The sequence below is a fragment of the Ictalurus furcatus genome, chromosome 19 (genome assembly GCF_023375685.1).
Source record: "Ictalurus furcatus strain D&B chromosome 19, Billie_1.0, whole genome shotgun sequence".
Classification (NCBI taxonomy): domain Eukaryota; kingdom Metazoa; phylum Chordata; class Actinopteri; order Siluriformes; family Ictaluridae; genus Ictalurus; species Ictalurus furcatus.
In genome coordinates this window covers 21,558,699-21,574,762 of record NC_071273.1, presented here as the reverse complement: position 1 = coordinate 21,574,762, position 16,064 = coordinate 21,558,699, and the positions used below count along the sequence as shown (strand labels likewise).

At 42.2% G+C, this 16,064-nt stretch overlaps 1 protein-coding gene across 2 annotated transcripts in view; it reads right to left on the bottom strand.

The window, feature by feature from the left end:
* The window catches only part of plxna4 (plexin A4), a 347,014-nt gene that overhangs the window by 97,675 nt on the left and 233,275 nt on the right, over positions 1–16,064 (bottom strand). For both annotated transcript variants that reach the window (XM_053650138.1, XM_053650139.1), the window contains 2 exons: positions 9,185–9,308; positions 2,705–2,858 (listed from right to left, as the gene is read on the bottom strand). In XM_053650138.1, the coding sequence (XP_053506113.1) occupies positions 2,705–2,858; positions 9,185–9,308 (278 nt within the window). The remainder of the gene's footprint in view (positions 1–2,704; positions 2,859–9,184; positions 9,309–16,064) is intronic.

Here is a 16,064-nt window from a genome sequence, read left to right as displayed (position 1 = left end):
CATCAATCACTGGAAAGTGTGGCTGACAAAGAATCTGTCCTAATTAGTCCTCCTAAATGTTACCTTGATGGCTGGTATCTCTGGAGTGTGTGTGTATGCGTGTGTGTGTGTGTGTGTGTGTGTGTGTGTAGACCTCCTAACACACCCTGGAAAGTGTGCCTTCTTAATGAGTCACACAGGACACATATGGTTACCATGACGCTGAGGAGAAAAGAAATAGTGAAAGGATGAGGGAGCTAGTTAATAAATGACCTTCTCTTCTCATTCTCCTTATACCTCCATGTGTAGGTGGGCTCAGCTTCACTAAACCAGGTATTTTGAGATCCCGAAGGTTGGTAAGCTTTGTATTTCATGGTGCCCTCCTTTCCACAATCTCCAAGGATGCTTAAAGGTATCATTATTCTCGCAGACAGTCAGAAAGCCACCCTACAGGTCTCCCATGCAACAGGTTCTCCTAGAATACCCTATCTTGCATAAAGTACAATGTACTTTGAAAATCTCTTGATATATTGACACCAAATGTGCGTTTTAGCAGAATGTAACCTTGCCAACTCAAATCCAGTGTTTGCATAACATGTGAAACATACTTTTGCATACTGGTCTTAGGATTATTTGGATATCTTCAGAAAATTGGCGTCAAAATCCTCAATAATTATCCAAAAACGATTGACATATGTAAATAATACAGTACGGTTGCGACATGCTATTCAATCCTAGCACTGAGGAGCTCCTTTTATTCAAACAGCTATAACTCAGTCGTTGGATGGATGCCATGCGTTGACACATTCAGGACAAGGTTCTGAGGACATATGCAAAGTATGGGGTGTGGTTACCTAAAGGGGCGGAGTTCAATTCAAAAAGCTGTTTCACAGGAGCAAGCAGAAATCTAGTATAGCGTATCATGGTACTCTTGCTGAAGTGGATTTCTAGCTTACACTTGCAATACTAGCAAAATATTTTCAGCATGAAGTGCTGAGGAAAGTATAAATCTACTTCGTCTTTGCCTTATATGGGATTTAGTGTGGCGTCTTTATTAGCATTACATTGCAACACTTTCATATGATGAAAAATTGCCCACCGCATGACAGCTGCCCAGATGTGAGCACTTTTCAATTATTCTGAAGTTAACCAACCGAGGTGATGAACAAAACAGACAGTGGGTACGAAAGCGAAAGCGAGGGAAAGGCTCTGTTTGTCCTTTCTCACTCTCTCATTTCTTCGTGAAATGAATGCTGTCAAAACTGTTTCTCCGGCTGAACAGCTGTGGATGTGGAGAGCATCATCATCATCATCATCATCATCCGAAGAGATTAAATCACTTCAGCTCCAAAGTCTCTTAAATCCCACTGCCAAAAAGATCCTTGAAGAGGGAGAGGGGCTGCAGGACGAATGAAGATGGCAGTGAAATGCCGGTGTAGCTAATGATTATTCACTCAATTACAAAACATGCCCTGCTGCACCAGTCAACAGCTGCAGGCAAGATAATGAGAAACAAAAAGAGCATGTAAACCACCATCTCTGCTCTGGGCTCTCTCAATTTCTTTCATTTTCCCCTTCGCTATCTCTTCAATGCTTGCAATGCAAATGAGGTTTCCCAGGAGTCCGGAGCACATCGTCCCATCCAGCCGCTCCAATTACCGTGCCACGTGAGTAAGTGAAGACACGAGCAAGGTTAAATTGGTTGACGTCGAGGGTTGCCATGTGTTTATCTTAGTTCAGCCAGGGCTCCTGTTTTCCTGCTGACACTTTGCTCTCTCAACAACTGTGCTGATGTGCAGTGCCATTTTCACTCACCATTGATGTAATTGCTGTAATTATTGGTATTTTCCAAGCAGCATGATGAATAATTCTTTAACAGTATGTGAAAAGACAGAAGTACATGTGTGGGTGTCTCTTAGATGGTACACTGCCTCCAATATCCCACTTACACCTCATTAAACCTGGACTCATGACAGATTCATGGCAAAGAAATGAACAGATTTACGGTTTGAGTTGGATTCCATAAGAATCCATAAAATGGAGGAAGAGTTAGGAATACTAATCACGATCCTAAACCTGGCATTTACCTTAGCATTTACCTAAAATCGTCACGGCTTAGAGAAAATGGCATGTGTGTGTGTGTGGATTTCTTTAAAAAAAAAAAAGGCTTATAGTTTTATGTTTATGCAATCATGTTGTGCTGGGGTGAGTTTTGATATCTTACAAGATATTCGCTGTCTCTGCCCTGCCCTGCTATTTGCGTGTTACCCTATTGTGTTCACCTGTTATGTGTCTCACCCTTGATTAGTTCATCTATTTACTGTACACTCTGCTGTTTCTTTGTCTTACCATGAAGCCTTATCATACATTTAGCGGTAAGTCCAAGCCTTGTTGAACTAATGCCTTATTTTCTAGTGCTCTATTGTCAAGTGTAGGATTCAGTACTTGATTCTGGATGGCAAAACTGCACTGGTAACATCAGTATAGTGTTTTGTTTTGTTTTGTTTTTGACAGCACAGTGCTTGGCTTCTCTCCAAGATTCTCCTTCTTCTTGCCTAACCAAACCCTGTCCATGTACATTTTCTAGACTCCATCTGTTTTCCAGCTGAGCTACTTGTGTGGCCTTTGAATATAACACCAACTTGGAGATATCCAAATGGGCCAATACGAGGAAAAAAAGGCTGGCATTGCCGGCTCCAAGAATTTGGAACGTGTGTATACACACCTTGGTCTACAACGATGCGTGGGACCTCTTTCTCAGCAGGGGAGCTGCAAGTGATGCGATTGCCTTCCACAAGTCCATCCATCTCAGCCAGGTCTTCAAAGGTGCAGTTCACGCCTGCGGAGAGCTCGGGAACATTGTGGGCTTCCAGAACGAGCTGGAAAGGAGGAAAGACAACATCAACGAAATGAAATGCAATTACGTTTATGCTGAATTCATTCTGTTCGTCTATAACACCATGTTCAACCATTCCACCAAAATACTTCTCACTTGTTGACTCCAAAACAGAACAGCATGAACGTTTACTTTTTTGAGGGAGAAAAAAAAGAAATCAAATGCTTTAACCTTCAGATGCACCTTGGCCACCAAAAAAAAGTGAAAAAATAAACTGTGTGATTAGATAAATATCTGAGCATGACCATTTGCTCCTGATACAACTCAACCATCTGTAGGCCCACACTGACTTTAATGTGATCCACTGGACCCAGGAGAGACAGACGGAGGAAAGTGAGAGAGAGAGAGAGAGAGAGAGAGAGAGAGAGAGAGAAGATTGGTGATATAACTCCCTAGATTATTTCAGTTTTATTTGCTTTGCCCGGGGGAAAAAATGTGCCGCCTAATACAAAAACAGCAAAACAAAAAACAAAAAAATCAATAAAAGGACAAATCCAATCATTGGACAGTAATGGCCCGATTCTTGCCCCCATCTCCTTCTGAACACACACAGACACATTCCTTATACCTTGCGACCTTTTCTTTTAAATATTTAAGCTATTATTTCAGAAAGGTCAGATTTACGTCCATACTCTTGTCTTTGTCTCCCTTTAATATTTGTCATTTAATCTTCCTTATTGGTCACAGATGGCCATTTGCAACAGGAGCAATAGCCAAGACTCACATGGAGATCTCCCCACTCCTGGTGTAGTTTGCCAGCTGAACGGTGGGCTTTTAGAGCCTGTCTAATCCACACTGGTGGAGTCCTGCTTAACAAGGCAAACCCGATGAGTCCAACCACCTGAGGGTCTAGGCCTCCACTGATACAGCTCAATGACAGTCATGAGCTTCAGGATAAATTGAGATCTCAGTGACTCTGACCGTGGAATGGTTGTTCTTGCCACATGGGCTGGTTTCATTATTTCAGAAACTGCTGATCTCCTGTGATCTTCACACATACACAAAAAAAGTCTCTAGAGTTTACACAGGGTGGTGTGAAAAACAAAAAAAACCATCAGAGGAGAACAGCAAGACTGGTTGGAGCCATCAGGAAGGCTACGGTAATTCAAATACCACTCTTTACAGCTGTGGGGAGCAGAAAAGCATCTCAGAATGCATAACAAGGAGAAACCTTGTGGCAGATGGGCTACAACAGCAGAAGATCGCATCGGGTCGGCTAAAAATAGGAATGTGAGGCTACAGTGGGCACAGGATCAGCAAAAATGGGCTGTTGAAGAATGGAAAAATGTCGGCTGGTCTTTTATGCTTTACCACATTGGTCTTTTACCAAATGGTGGCTCTGTGTTGTGAACATATATATATATAAATATAAAGTGAAAGTTTACTGGAACAAAAGATGAATGAAAACAATAGTGAAGTATGCCCTGTATCAGAAATGCTGTCCATGCTGAGAACATTTCTAATCCAGCTAGAAGGCCAAACTGTAAACCAGCCTACTGTAGGTGAAGCAGGTCAACTCTCCATACTGATAGAAAGCAATGGGCCTGTGATGCTGCCTCGTCTCTCTCTGCTCTTCATGCGAGATATGGTGCTGTAACAGCTCTTGCCCAGCAGAACGGCTGACCTATGCTGTTTTTATATTGCTATTTAATGAGAAGGAAGACGCTCGCAAGCAAGATACCCTCCTCCCTCCGTTTCTCTGGATGCAAAAGCTGATGCCGGGATTTTAATCTCTTTTTTTTCCCCCCTTTTTAGAGAGCCAAGATGAGAATTTCGAGCAGGTGAACTCAGACGTCCCCGACTGGGATGGATATGAAAATTTCTTCACGACGAGAGAGGCACGCACCATAAACAAAAAACCTCCGTGCAATCCACAAAGGAGCGACGGCTCTCTGCTCCCTGATTACCTTTGCGTCCAAGTGAAAAGCATCAGGAAAGAAATTGATAAATCATCATACAGAACCGGTTACTTAAAATGGAAATATATTGCTTTGAAGGCAAAGAGGGGTTTAAATACAAACGGGTGGAAGTCGCAGCTCCTGCCCTCAGGGACAAAGAAAACAGAGTGGTTTCTCCTTGTCCGTTCCTGGCAGACTTTTAAAGTCACTGTATTCAATATATATTAAAATGAAACTCAGAAAAGGTTACCCAGGGCTCGAAGCAGGGACGATGTATATTTTCTGCAAATAACCACATTTGTACCAGGGATGACATTTATATTATATTTATACTGTAGAGTTTAAATATACAGTGCTCTGCAAAAAAGGCCAACCCAAAAAAAAAAAAAAAAAAAAAGAAGGAAAAAAAAGACCTCATTTAGAATAAAGCCGTCCTCCCAAAGGTACAGCAGCATGAGGAAAAATCTTTTTATATTGATTCTAATTCAATATAAATGTCCAAACTCCCTACTTTATTGGCTGCCATGCACAAGCCTGTACAAATATATCATTATGCTTTCTACCAGCTCTTTTTTCCTAACATACTGGCGCCTTTGTGAACCGAAAATCTCAAAATGCAGATTGCTACAATCTTTTATTCTGTCCTTCTGAAAGGAAAAAAAAATTGCACCATGCCTACAAAGATTTCTTGCAAGTACCCATAAAAACACAATACATAAATCACAGACAGATTTCAGCTTAGATTCTACATTCCTGCCTTCAAATACTCCATTTTCTTTAGGTTATGTTTGAACATTGCATCTCGAATACCTTGTTTATGGACTGATAATGTCATTGTCGAAATAAAACCCAGGACAATATGTCTGCCATACTGTGTTTGCGTAGACATTTCCAATGTGTCGGCCGCAGTAGGCTACTGGAAACTTCTATTTAATATGACTTGGTTTTAAAGTACGATAAAAGAGACATTCAATACTGTTTTATGGGTTGTTGTTTTTTTCCGGACTCTGGGTCTAGATGTCTAGATATACACGTCAGACATCCAATTAGCACTGTCAGTTAAATGGTGTGCTCCAATCGGAAGGCAGTATGCTTGATATGATGATGATGATGACTCGTTATTGTTCACATATACATTACAGCACAGTGAAATTCTTTTTTCTTTGCATATCCCAGGATGTTAGGAGGTTGGGGCCTACGATGCCCCTGGAGCAGAGAGGGTTAAGGGCTTTCCTCAAGGGCCCAACAGTGGCAGCTTGGCAGTGCTGGGGCTTGAACTCCTGACCTTCTGATCAGTAACCCAGAGCCTTAAATACAGTAGCTCTTCTGTGGGATTGGACCAGATGGGCTAGCCTTCGTTCTCCACATGTATCAATGAGCCTTAGGCGCCCATGAGCCTGGCTCCAGTTCACCGGTTGTCCTTCCTTGTACCAATTTTGCTAGGTATTAACCACTGCATCCCAGGAACACCCCACAAGACCTGCTGTTTTGGAGATGCTCTGACTCAGTCGTCTTTGTAATAATCTTACAAAATAATATTTAATTGGTGGCTACATATCCTACAGCGGTGCTTGAAAGTTTGTGAACCCTTTAGAATTTTCTATATATCTGCATAAATATGATCATCAGATTTTCACGCAAGTCCTAAACGTAGATGAAGAGAACCCAAATAAACAAATGAGACAAAAATATTATGGTAATAAGTTGGTCATTTATTTATTGAGGAAAATGCTCCAATATTTCAATATCTGTGAGTGGCAAAAGTATGTGAACGTTTGCTTTCAGTATCTGGTGTGATCCTCTTGTGCAGCAATAACTGTAACTAAACGTTTGTGGTAACTGTTGATCAGTCCTGCACATCGGCTTGGAGGAGTTTTATCCCGTTCCTCAGTACAGAACAGCTTCGACTCTGGGATGTTGGTGGGTTTCCTCACATGAACTGCTTGCTTCAGGTTCTTCCACAACATTTCTATTGGATTAAAGTCAGGACTTTGACTTGGCCATTCCAGAACATTAACTTTATTCTTCTTTAAGCATTCTTTGGTAGAACGACTCATGTGGTTAGGGTCATTGTCTTGCTGCATGACCCACTTTCTCTTGAGAGTCAGGTCACAGACAGATGTCCTGACATTTTCCTTTAGAAATCGCTGGTATAATTCAGATTCATTGTTCCATCAGTGATGGTGAGCTGTTTTGGCCCAGATGCAGCAAAACAGGCCCAAACCATGAGACTACCACCGCCATGTTTCACAGATGGGAGAAGGTTCTTATGCTAGAATGCAGTGTTTTTCTTTCTACAAACATAACGCCACTCATTTAAACCAAAAAAATTCCTTTTTGGTTTCATCCATCCACAAAACATCTTTCCAATAGCCTTCTGGCTTGCCCATGTGATCTTTAGCAAACTGCAGATGAGCAGCAATGTTCTTTTTGGAGAGCGGTGGCTTTCTCCTTGCATCCTTGCCAAGCACACCATTTGCTGTTCAGTGTGAGAACAATGTGAGAGAGGACTCTAGTTGCTTAGAAGTAAGCCTGGCTCCTTTGTGACCTCACAGATTATTAACATGTCTCGCTCTTGGAGTGATCTTTGTTGGTCACCAATCTGGGGAAGGGTAACAATGGTCTTGAATTTCCTCCATTTGTACACAATCTGTCTGAATGTTGATTGGTGGAGTCCAAACTCTTTAGTGATGGATTTGTGACCTTTTCCAGCCTGATGAGCATCAACAACTCTTTTTCTGAGGTCCTCAGAAATCTCCTTTGTTCATGCCATGATACACTTCCACAAACATGTGCTGAGAAGCTCAGTCTCTGATAGATCCCTGTTCTTTAAATAAAGCAGAGCGCTCACTCACTCACGCCTGATCATCATCCCCTTAATTGAAAACACCCGACTCTAATTTCACCTTCAAATTAACTGCTAATCGTAGAGGTTCACATACTTTTTGCCACTCACAGATATGTAATATTGGATCATTTCCCTCAATAAATAAATGACCAAGTATAATATTTTTGTCTCATCTGTTTATTTGGGTTCTCTTTATCATCTTTTGGCACTTGTGTGAAAATCTGATGATGTTTTAAGTCATATTTCTGCACATATATAGAAAATTATAAAGTGTTCACAAACTTTCGAGCACCGCTGTATGTATAGAGAATCTCCAGTGATTGTACTAACATTACAATGTCGGCTATGCTGCGGTGGAAAAATGTGGTCTCTGATGCTCAAAGACACTCCTACGACTCCATACAAACAAAAACAAATCACGCATTCAGGGCTTTAATCTCTTCAAACAACTATTTAATCATGAGCACCCAGCATTCGTGAGCAATTCTGCCTATGTGTCTTCTAGATTTTTATTTGTTTTGTTTTTTAAAGTAATCAGTTGAATTTGAAATGTGCAGCTTTCTCTCTGGGTAATCTGCCCAACCTGGCGGATTGCAAAACGCTGCCAAGGTGGAGGAATACGGCTAACGGAAAAGGTCCAAGTCAACTCTATATGGCTGCGTTGATGAGCCTCAAATAAATATGATTTCATTCTCCTTTGAGAATAAAGCTTTGGGATTTATAGAAGATATCACGTGGGAATAAAAAATAAAATCTCTGTATGTGTACAACCTTAAGGGTGCAGTGTTTCGTCTGTGTGAATGGAGCCCTGGTGTGTTCTCCCCCTCGGTGCGGTTCTTTAGGCAGGTGAGAACACACTTGAGCGTGCACCAAAACAACCAGTCCAAGAGAGTCTGTGCGAGAAAGTCTCAAATCATTTCCAAGTGAACTCCAGCGCAGCCTGAAAGCGATTCGACTCTGAATCGACTCAAGTGCAGGAAGTGAATCAAACGTGCCTCATGGTTTAGAGATGCGAGCTGCTAAACTGAGCCGAGCTACAGCTCTGCAGACACGCATGTGAAAACATTCTGGAGATTTGGACTCAGAAAATAAACTGGATGGGATGCAAAAAAAAAGTTTCAAACTAGTAATTACTATAATTATCAATTAGTTTATTTTACGGCTCTGTGCTCTCGAGACTCTGCTTTAGCTAATGTAGCAGGTAGAAAATTACAACCTAAATCGTGCCCATGTTAGGAATTTAGGTATTTCTCATTAAATTTGGCTCATAAAATAAAAGTAGCCCTGTTAATATTTTTGGATCAAGAAACAGCTTGTTTGTCCTGGGCTGCTTCCAGTTTGCTTCTCTCTCTCTCTCTCTCTCTCTCTCTCTCTCTCTCTTAGGGTGTTGAATAATTTATAAGCAGTACGTTTCCGCTTGTGCAACAACGTATACAGCAACGTAAACAGTGAGTGATTTTTTTTCTGATGGTTTAAGTGAGAGTATTGGGTTTGTGTTACCTCATTCAGAATGATTCTGTGTGTGTGTGTGTGATGTGAGGGAGTTAGCGGCCATGGACTCACCGTGACACTGTACTGGGATACTGAGATGTTGCTGGGGTGGACGCTCAACCTGACACACTGCTTGATGTCCGAGGTGAAGCGACGTGGTTCAGATGACCTCTCACACTTCTCCTTTCTGGTGCACCTGTGTGAGAGAGAAGAAAAAAAACCCAACATATTTAAATATTTATATTTCTGATGTATATTTTAGGAATGCCCCAAGTACCGGTATTAGGGCCGATACAGGATTCGTATCAGGTTGATGTATTTTATGTCTGTGTTAACTGGCAGGACGTGGATCTTGGACGTAAAAATAACACAAAAAACACAGTGTATTCTCCTCTGAAGTCTTGTATAACTTGGAGACAGAAGCTTGCAGAATGTGGGCTTAGTTACTGTGAGTATTGTATCAAAACTTTTAAAAAATGAATGAGCAGATTCATCACTAGGTGATCTTGGCTTTGCGTAACTGTTTATTCCATCAATGCGACAATGCTTTTTAAAGCCTCTTTATGGAACTACAGCACACTCAGGAGGTTGAACAGATACACCATGAGCTTTGAAGCTTTCTTATACATTACGATAAGCTTCATTCATCCTGAGCTGGTCCTCTACATCTCTGGAGCTCAAAGCCTCTGAGATGTTTCTCAGAGTCAAACACGTATAAGTCATAAACGTTTCGCAGGTAGGTTAATTTCCCAAAATCACACCCACAAACGGTATTAAATGGAAATGAGAATGTATAGACCGACCTTGTACAATTCCCAAGACATTATTATTTCCTGGGAAGGCTCATGAACATACTGTAAGATGATACTTTGAAGGGAAAAGCAAGCTGACATCTTTAGAGGATTCTGCTTTTGAATCATTTCTAAAGAGTAATGAAGTCATCGATTCATTCACACTATCATTATCCTGGTGAAGGGTGAGGGTGGATCCGGAGTCTGTCCCGGGAACACTGGGAGCGAGGCAGGAATACTCCCTGAATTGGACCTGAATTGGAATGGTGTTGTGTTATGACAGAAATCAGTTTAAGCTCTTTAAAACAAGCGCAGTTTGTATAAAAAGCTGAACGCACCAACCAGAATCATCCATGTGTCTATCCATTTTCTGTACCGCTTATCTTATACAAGGTTGCGTGGAGCCTGGAGCCTATCCCGGGGACTCGGGGAACAATGCAGGGGACATCCTGGACGGGGTGCCATCTCATAGCATGGCACAATCACACACATTTACACACTACAGACAATTTAAAGATGCCAATCAGCCTATAGTGCATGTCTTTGGACTGGGGGAGGAACGTGGAGGAAACCCCAAAGCGGGTAGAACATGCAAACTTGGTGCACACTGGGTGGAGGCAGGACTCGAACCCCCAATCCTGGAGGTGCGAGGCAGACGTGCTAATCATAGTTGTTATTATAACATATACGTATATGAATCTCGCTTCATGCACGTGCATAAACGTGGATCGTATTACGTGTAACGTGAACGTAAATGGAGACTGTATATAGAGCATCCACTTTAGGATATCCGTAACCAGTTTATTCGGAATCTGCAATGCGGATGAATCCGTTCCGATTGGATGCAGACACAGCTTTTGATCGAATGAATATTCAAAACCAAACCCGACTAGAAACCAGGGAAGAAGGAAAATCCCAAACGGATCTCTAGTGCTGTAGAGTTCTGTAGAGAGTGTACAGAAGAAGCACAAATTCTTCTCTTCTTCTCAAACCCTCACTGCCTGCCACTCAAGACTCTGCCCGCTTAATCCTCATCGACTTATACAAACTTCCGTAGCAATTAAGTCCAAATCAGTGTAGAGCAGGGCTGCATGCTGAGGAGAGAGAAAGCCGTTTTATAACCGGGGCTGTTTGGGAAAGCGCTTCAGTCAAAGCTTTTCATGTGCCAGAAAGAGATGATAAAAAAAACAACTGAGTGAGAGGTAGAGAGGTACAGAGAGAGAGAGAGAGAGAGAGAGAGAGAGAGAGAGAGAGTGAGAGAGAGAGTGTTAGATGTGTGTATTGTAAAGTTAAGCAGCCTAGCGCAAAGAACTCTGCGGGCAGAATAGAAAGGAGTGCAGTAATCTACTCGCAATGAAAGCAAAGGGATGGAGGAGATTTAAGAGGCAACAATCGTTCCTCGTTCTCTCAGCCCTCGCTCTAAGCAGGTCTGAAAAGGTTTTTAATCAGAACGCCTCCCTTTGTAGCGCCAATCACTCGGTTTGTTCCCCATTCTGTGGCCGATTCAATAAACCACCCAGGTACAATGCGTTCAGAGTTCAGCCAAAAAAAAAAAAAAAAAAAAGAACAAAAAAAGAAAAACTCAATCTAAATGTATAGTTTACAATAAGCAAAAGAGAATATTACAGGAATGTGCAAGGGAAAAAAAAAATATCACGTGATAAGTTTTTCACACGTGTGAGGGATATGTGATCGTGTGTGAAAAACATGAGAAAGTGTGACATGTGAACTCAAGCAAACTGTGTAAGTAAAAACACTTCCCCCGCATGTAAAAAGTTAGCCCGTAAACGTCGACGAATCGTGTAAAAGTGAATAATAATTTTTTATTTTTTTTTAAAAAGCCACGTTCACTACAGGTGAAGAATGTGTACGACATCACGTAAAGAGTCTAAAAACATGTGAAACGTGTCATTATTCATGTGACTTTTCTGTAAGTGGGGTCTAGCAAAGACCAGTGAGAATAAACGTGTATAAGTGTTTAATAAAGATATATAAGAGTGTTCTGTGTGTGTGTGTGTGTATGTGTGTGTGTGTGTTCAGTGATGTCAGACGAAGCTCTGCAAAGGATATAACGACCTTTCCCAACACAAACGCTTCGGTAACCCCCGAAGATGATTGTTACCCTATAACAGGACATCCTGAAGTGTTTTATTACACGTGCGGTCATACATCTGTACTGAGTTTCAAAAGCATTACTCTCTATCACCAACAGGGGGCATGATGTGCCGTGTGTGTGTGTGTGTGTGTGTGTGTGTGTGTGACGGATCTGAGCTCCAGTGATGCAGGGGAATGAACTCACAGCGAGCGTATGAGTGTGTGTGTGTGTGTGTGTGTGTGTGTGAGAGAGAGAGAGAGAGATGTCTCCTTCAGGGGCGGGGTTAAGAGCACTTTTATTTAACAGTGCTGCTTTTACAGATAATAAACAAGCGCCCGGGCAATGCCCTGAGAGTGGTGTAAAAACATGTTTATGATCCGTCTCACAGCAGGACACACCTGTGATATACGCGCACAGTGCGGTGCATCAGGAGAATGAAGTGTGTGTGTGTGTGTGTGTGTGTGTGTGTGTGTGTGTGCGTAGACTGAGTAGAGAATTGGGTAGAGCTGTATATAAACTATATACAGTATAAGTACAGAGTAAAACGTGATTATTAGCAAAGCAAAACTGCAATTTGTTTCTTGTTATGTGAAACCTTTTGTTTCGATGACGTATGAATGATCAGTACTTGTTGCAAAAACTGAAAGAGAGATGTAGGAAACGTGCTTGACAATCAACCACCTGCATTTCCACTGTCCATAAGGAATAAAACACTCATAGGAAAATAGCCAACATCGTGTTACGATTACTACCCCGAAGTCCAATTCATACTCTACGGACACTTTGGACATGCCAATCAGACTACCATGCATGTCTTTGGACTGGGGGAGGAAACCGGAGTACCCGGAGGAAACCCCCGCAGCACGGGGAGAACATGCAAACTCCACACACACAGGGCAGCGGTAGGAATCGAACCCCTGACCCTGGAGGTGTGAGGTGAACGTGCTAACCACAGGACATCCTGAAGTGTTTTATTACACCTATACCACAGAAATCTGGCAACACGAACAATTTCCTATTAATTAAAATAACAATATGTACGTTTTATCCGTTTATAGTTACATTTAATGTGCGGAATGCCCGTGAGACAAGCGCCTGCTATCACTTAGGTTATAGCAGCTATAAAACAGCTGTTCCCTCACCAGTCTCTCTCTCTCTCTCTCTCTCTCTCTCTCTCTCTATCTCTCTCTCGACGTTAATAACAAACAAAAAAACAAAAAAAAAAAACACAGCTTGTCATGTTACAGAGAAACCATACAGCATGAAAGAGCATACTAAATATATTTTATACTAACATATAAGAAAAAAAAAAACCCCCACGTATAATCATCAACATGTTGTATTTTTCCATGAGATGTTTTATTAACATTCATGGAAGGAGTCTCCAGTGCCAGCACTTTGTACTAGGCAGAAGGAAAGAAATATACCTCTAACTGGACGTTTTCCGATATCTTCAGGGCAGAGGAGTTTATGCGTTGTTTTTTTTTTTTGTCTTATTAACTTCAAGAGAGAGAGAGAGAGAGAGAAAAGAAAGAGAGGCTGACGAGAATACGTTAGAGTGCTACTGTCTGACGTATGTCTCACGTAGGGACTCCGTATCCCTGAATGCACCACGGACTACAAACACGGCCGACGACTACAACTCCCGACGCAGCACACAGACACCGTCTCCTGAGGAATCTCACACACACCTGTTCCTGATCCCATTGACAATCACAACACTACTTAAGAGACTGCTCATTCATAAGGTCTTGGCGAAGTATACGTTCAGTCGCCATAGTCCATTGTTTTGTCTATTCTGGTTTTGATTCTGCTTTGCCTTTGACCTTGATTCCTGCCTTATCTGCTTTCGCCTGCTTTGCCCTAATCACCTGACCTCTGCCTGTCTTTGTTCACGTCTCTTGCCTTGCCCTCTGGATATTATAATCTTCATTAAAGCTCTTAACTGCAATTGCATCCGTCCTAACCGCCCTTACGTGACAACCTGCTTCATAGATGCTCTAGTCACGACACTAAACGTAACTAGAAATGGATAAAAAAACATACGATGTGTCGCTGTAAATAAATAAATACTGCTAATTTCCTGTAGTAGAAGAGGAAATTAAAACACGTGTTGGCGTGCTGTTATCAGAAAACGATCGACTTCACTGTTCTGACACGCAACACTCGTCTTCATCCCGTCGATTATTTTCCCGTAACCGCACGTCCCCGGAAGTGCTTTATCGCTTACTTAGAGAATGCGCAGTACACTGCTGAGTGCATGTGTGTAAACATCGTGTGTAGAAATACTGTGTACTCAGATTACTCCGGCCTTCTTACGATCGTTTGGATCCTGGTTCTGTGGTCTGTGTGATAATCCGAAAAGCATTTGATCTGAATGTGACAGCTTCTCCGACAGTTGACGGGCTCGGATAGTTCCACACACACACACACACACACACACACACACACATGCTCTAATAAGATGTTATTATCTGATAACACAGTCCATCTGGTCCATATGAGAAGGACAGAGTGCAGGCTGGCAGACTGAGGAGAACTGAGTCACGCTTTCTTTTAGACACAGATGTATATTATCATCTCCACATTGGTTCAAACGGACTCCAACTGATTCAGCTATTAGTGCTGTCTATGACATCGGGTTTGATCTCAGACTGAGATGCATATGAAACACGCTCATCCTTTCCACTTTGTGTAAATCTGAAAGCATGAGCATGGAGCTCCAATGGCATCACGGAATCAAAAAAACCTGCTATGATCTCCAAATATGGTCAACATTATGATTATTTCATCTAAAAGAGACATGAATTAGGCTAATCCGGGGGCTGTGGATCTCCTAGCGCTTTGATAATCATAGTGCAACACAATTAATGAGGGATTTGACAGCGGGAGTCTCCTCTGGCTGGACCATCCAGCACACACACACACACACACACACACACACACACACACACACACACACTGGACATCCTGGCTAAGGCTAAGTAAGGAATAAGACACTGGACGGAATTTTTTTTTTATTACTGGACGGCACACATTGTAGTTTTTATCCGTTTCTGGTTACATATAATGCTGTGGAATGTTGTGGAACGTCCACACAGCGAGTTATTTCCTGTTATCATAGCAGCTATAAGTGGGCGTTCCTTTGGCAGCCTCTTGAAGTTGGTCAAATGAAAAAGCTTTCATGTCACAGAGAAAGACTTTCCCCAAAGGGGAAAACCTATTAACTGTTACAGAGTATTGATGCTGAAGACCCCATCCATTCATCCATCCATCTATCTATCCATCCATCCAGCCAGCCATCTATCCATCCAGCCATCCATCCATCCATCCATTCATCCATCCATCCATCCATCCATCCATCAATCTATCCATCCATCCATGTATCCATCCATTCATCCATCCATCTATCTATCCATCCATCCAGCCAGCCATCCATCCATCCATGTATCCATCTATCCATCCAGCCATCTATCCATCCATCCATCAATCTATACATCCATCCCTGTATCCATCTCTCCATCCAGCCATCTATCCATCCATCCATCCATCCATCAATCTATCATCCATCCATGTATCCATCTATCCATCCATCCATCAATCTATCCATCATCCATCTATCCATCTATCCATCTAGCCATCTATCCATCCATCCATCAATCTATCCATCCATCTGTGTATCCATCTATCCATCCACCTATCCATCCATCCATCAATCTATCATCCATCCATGTATCCATCTATCCATCCAGCCATCGATCTATCCATCCATCCATGTATCCATCTATCCAACCAGCCATCTATCCATCCATCCATCCATCTATCCATCCATCCATGAATCCATCTATCCATCCACCTATCCATCCATCCATCCATCTATCTATCCATCCATCCATCTATCCATCCATCCATCCATTCATCTATCCATCCATCCATCTATCTATCCATCTATCCATCCATCCATCCATTTTCTGTACACGGGGTCACAGGGGAGCCTTGAGCTTATCCCAGGGAGCTCGGGACACAAGAGGATGGACACCCTGGACGGGGTGCCAGCCCAACATCC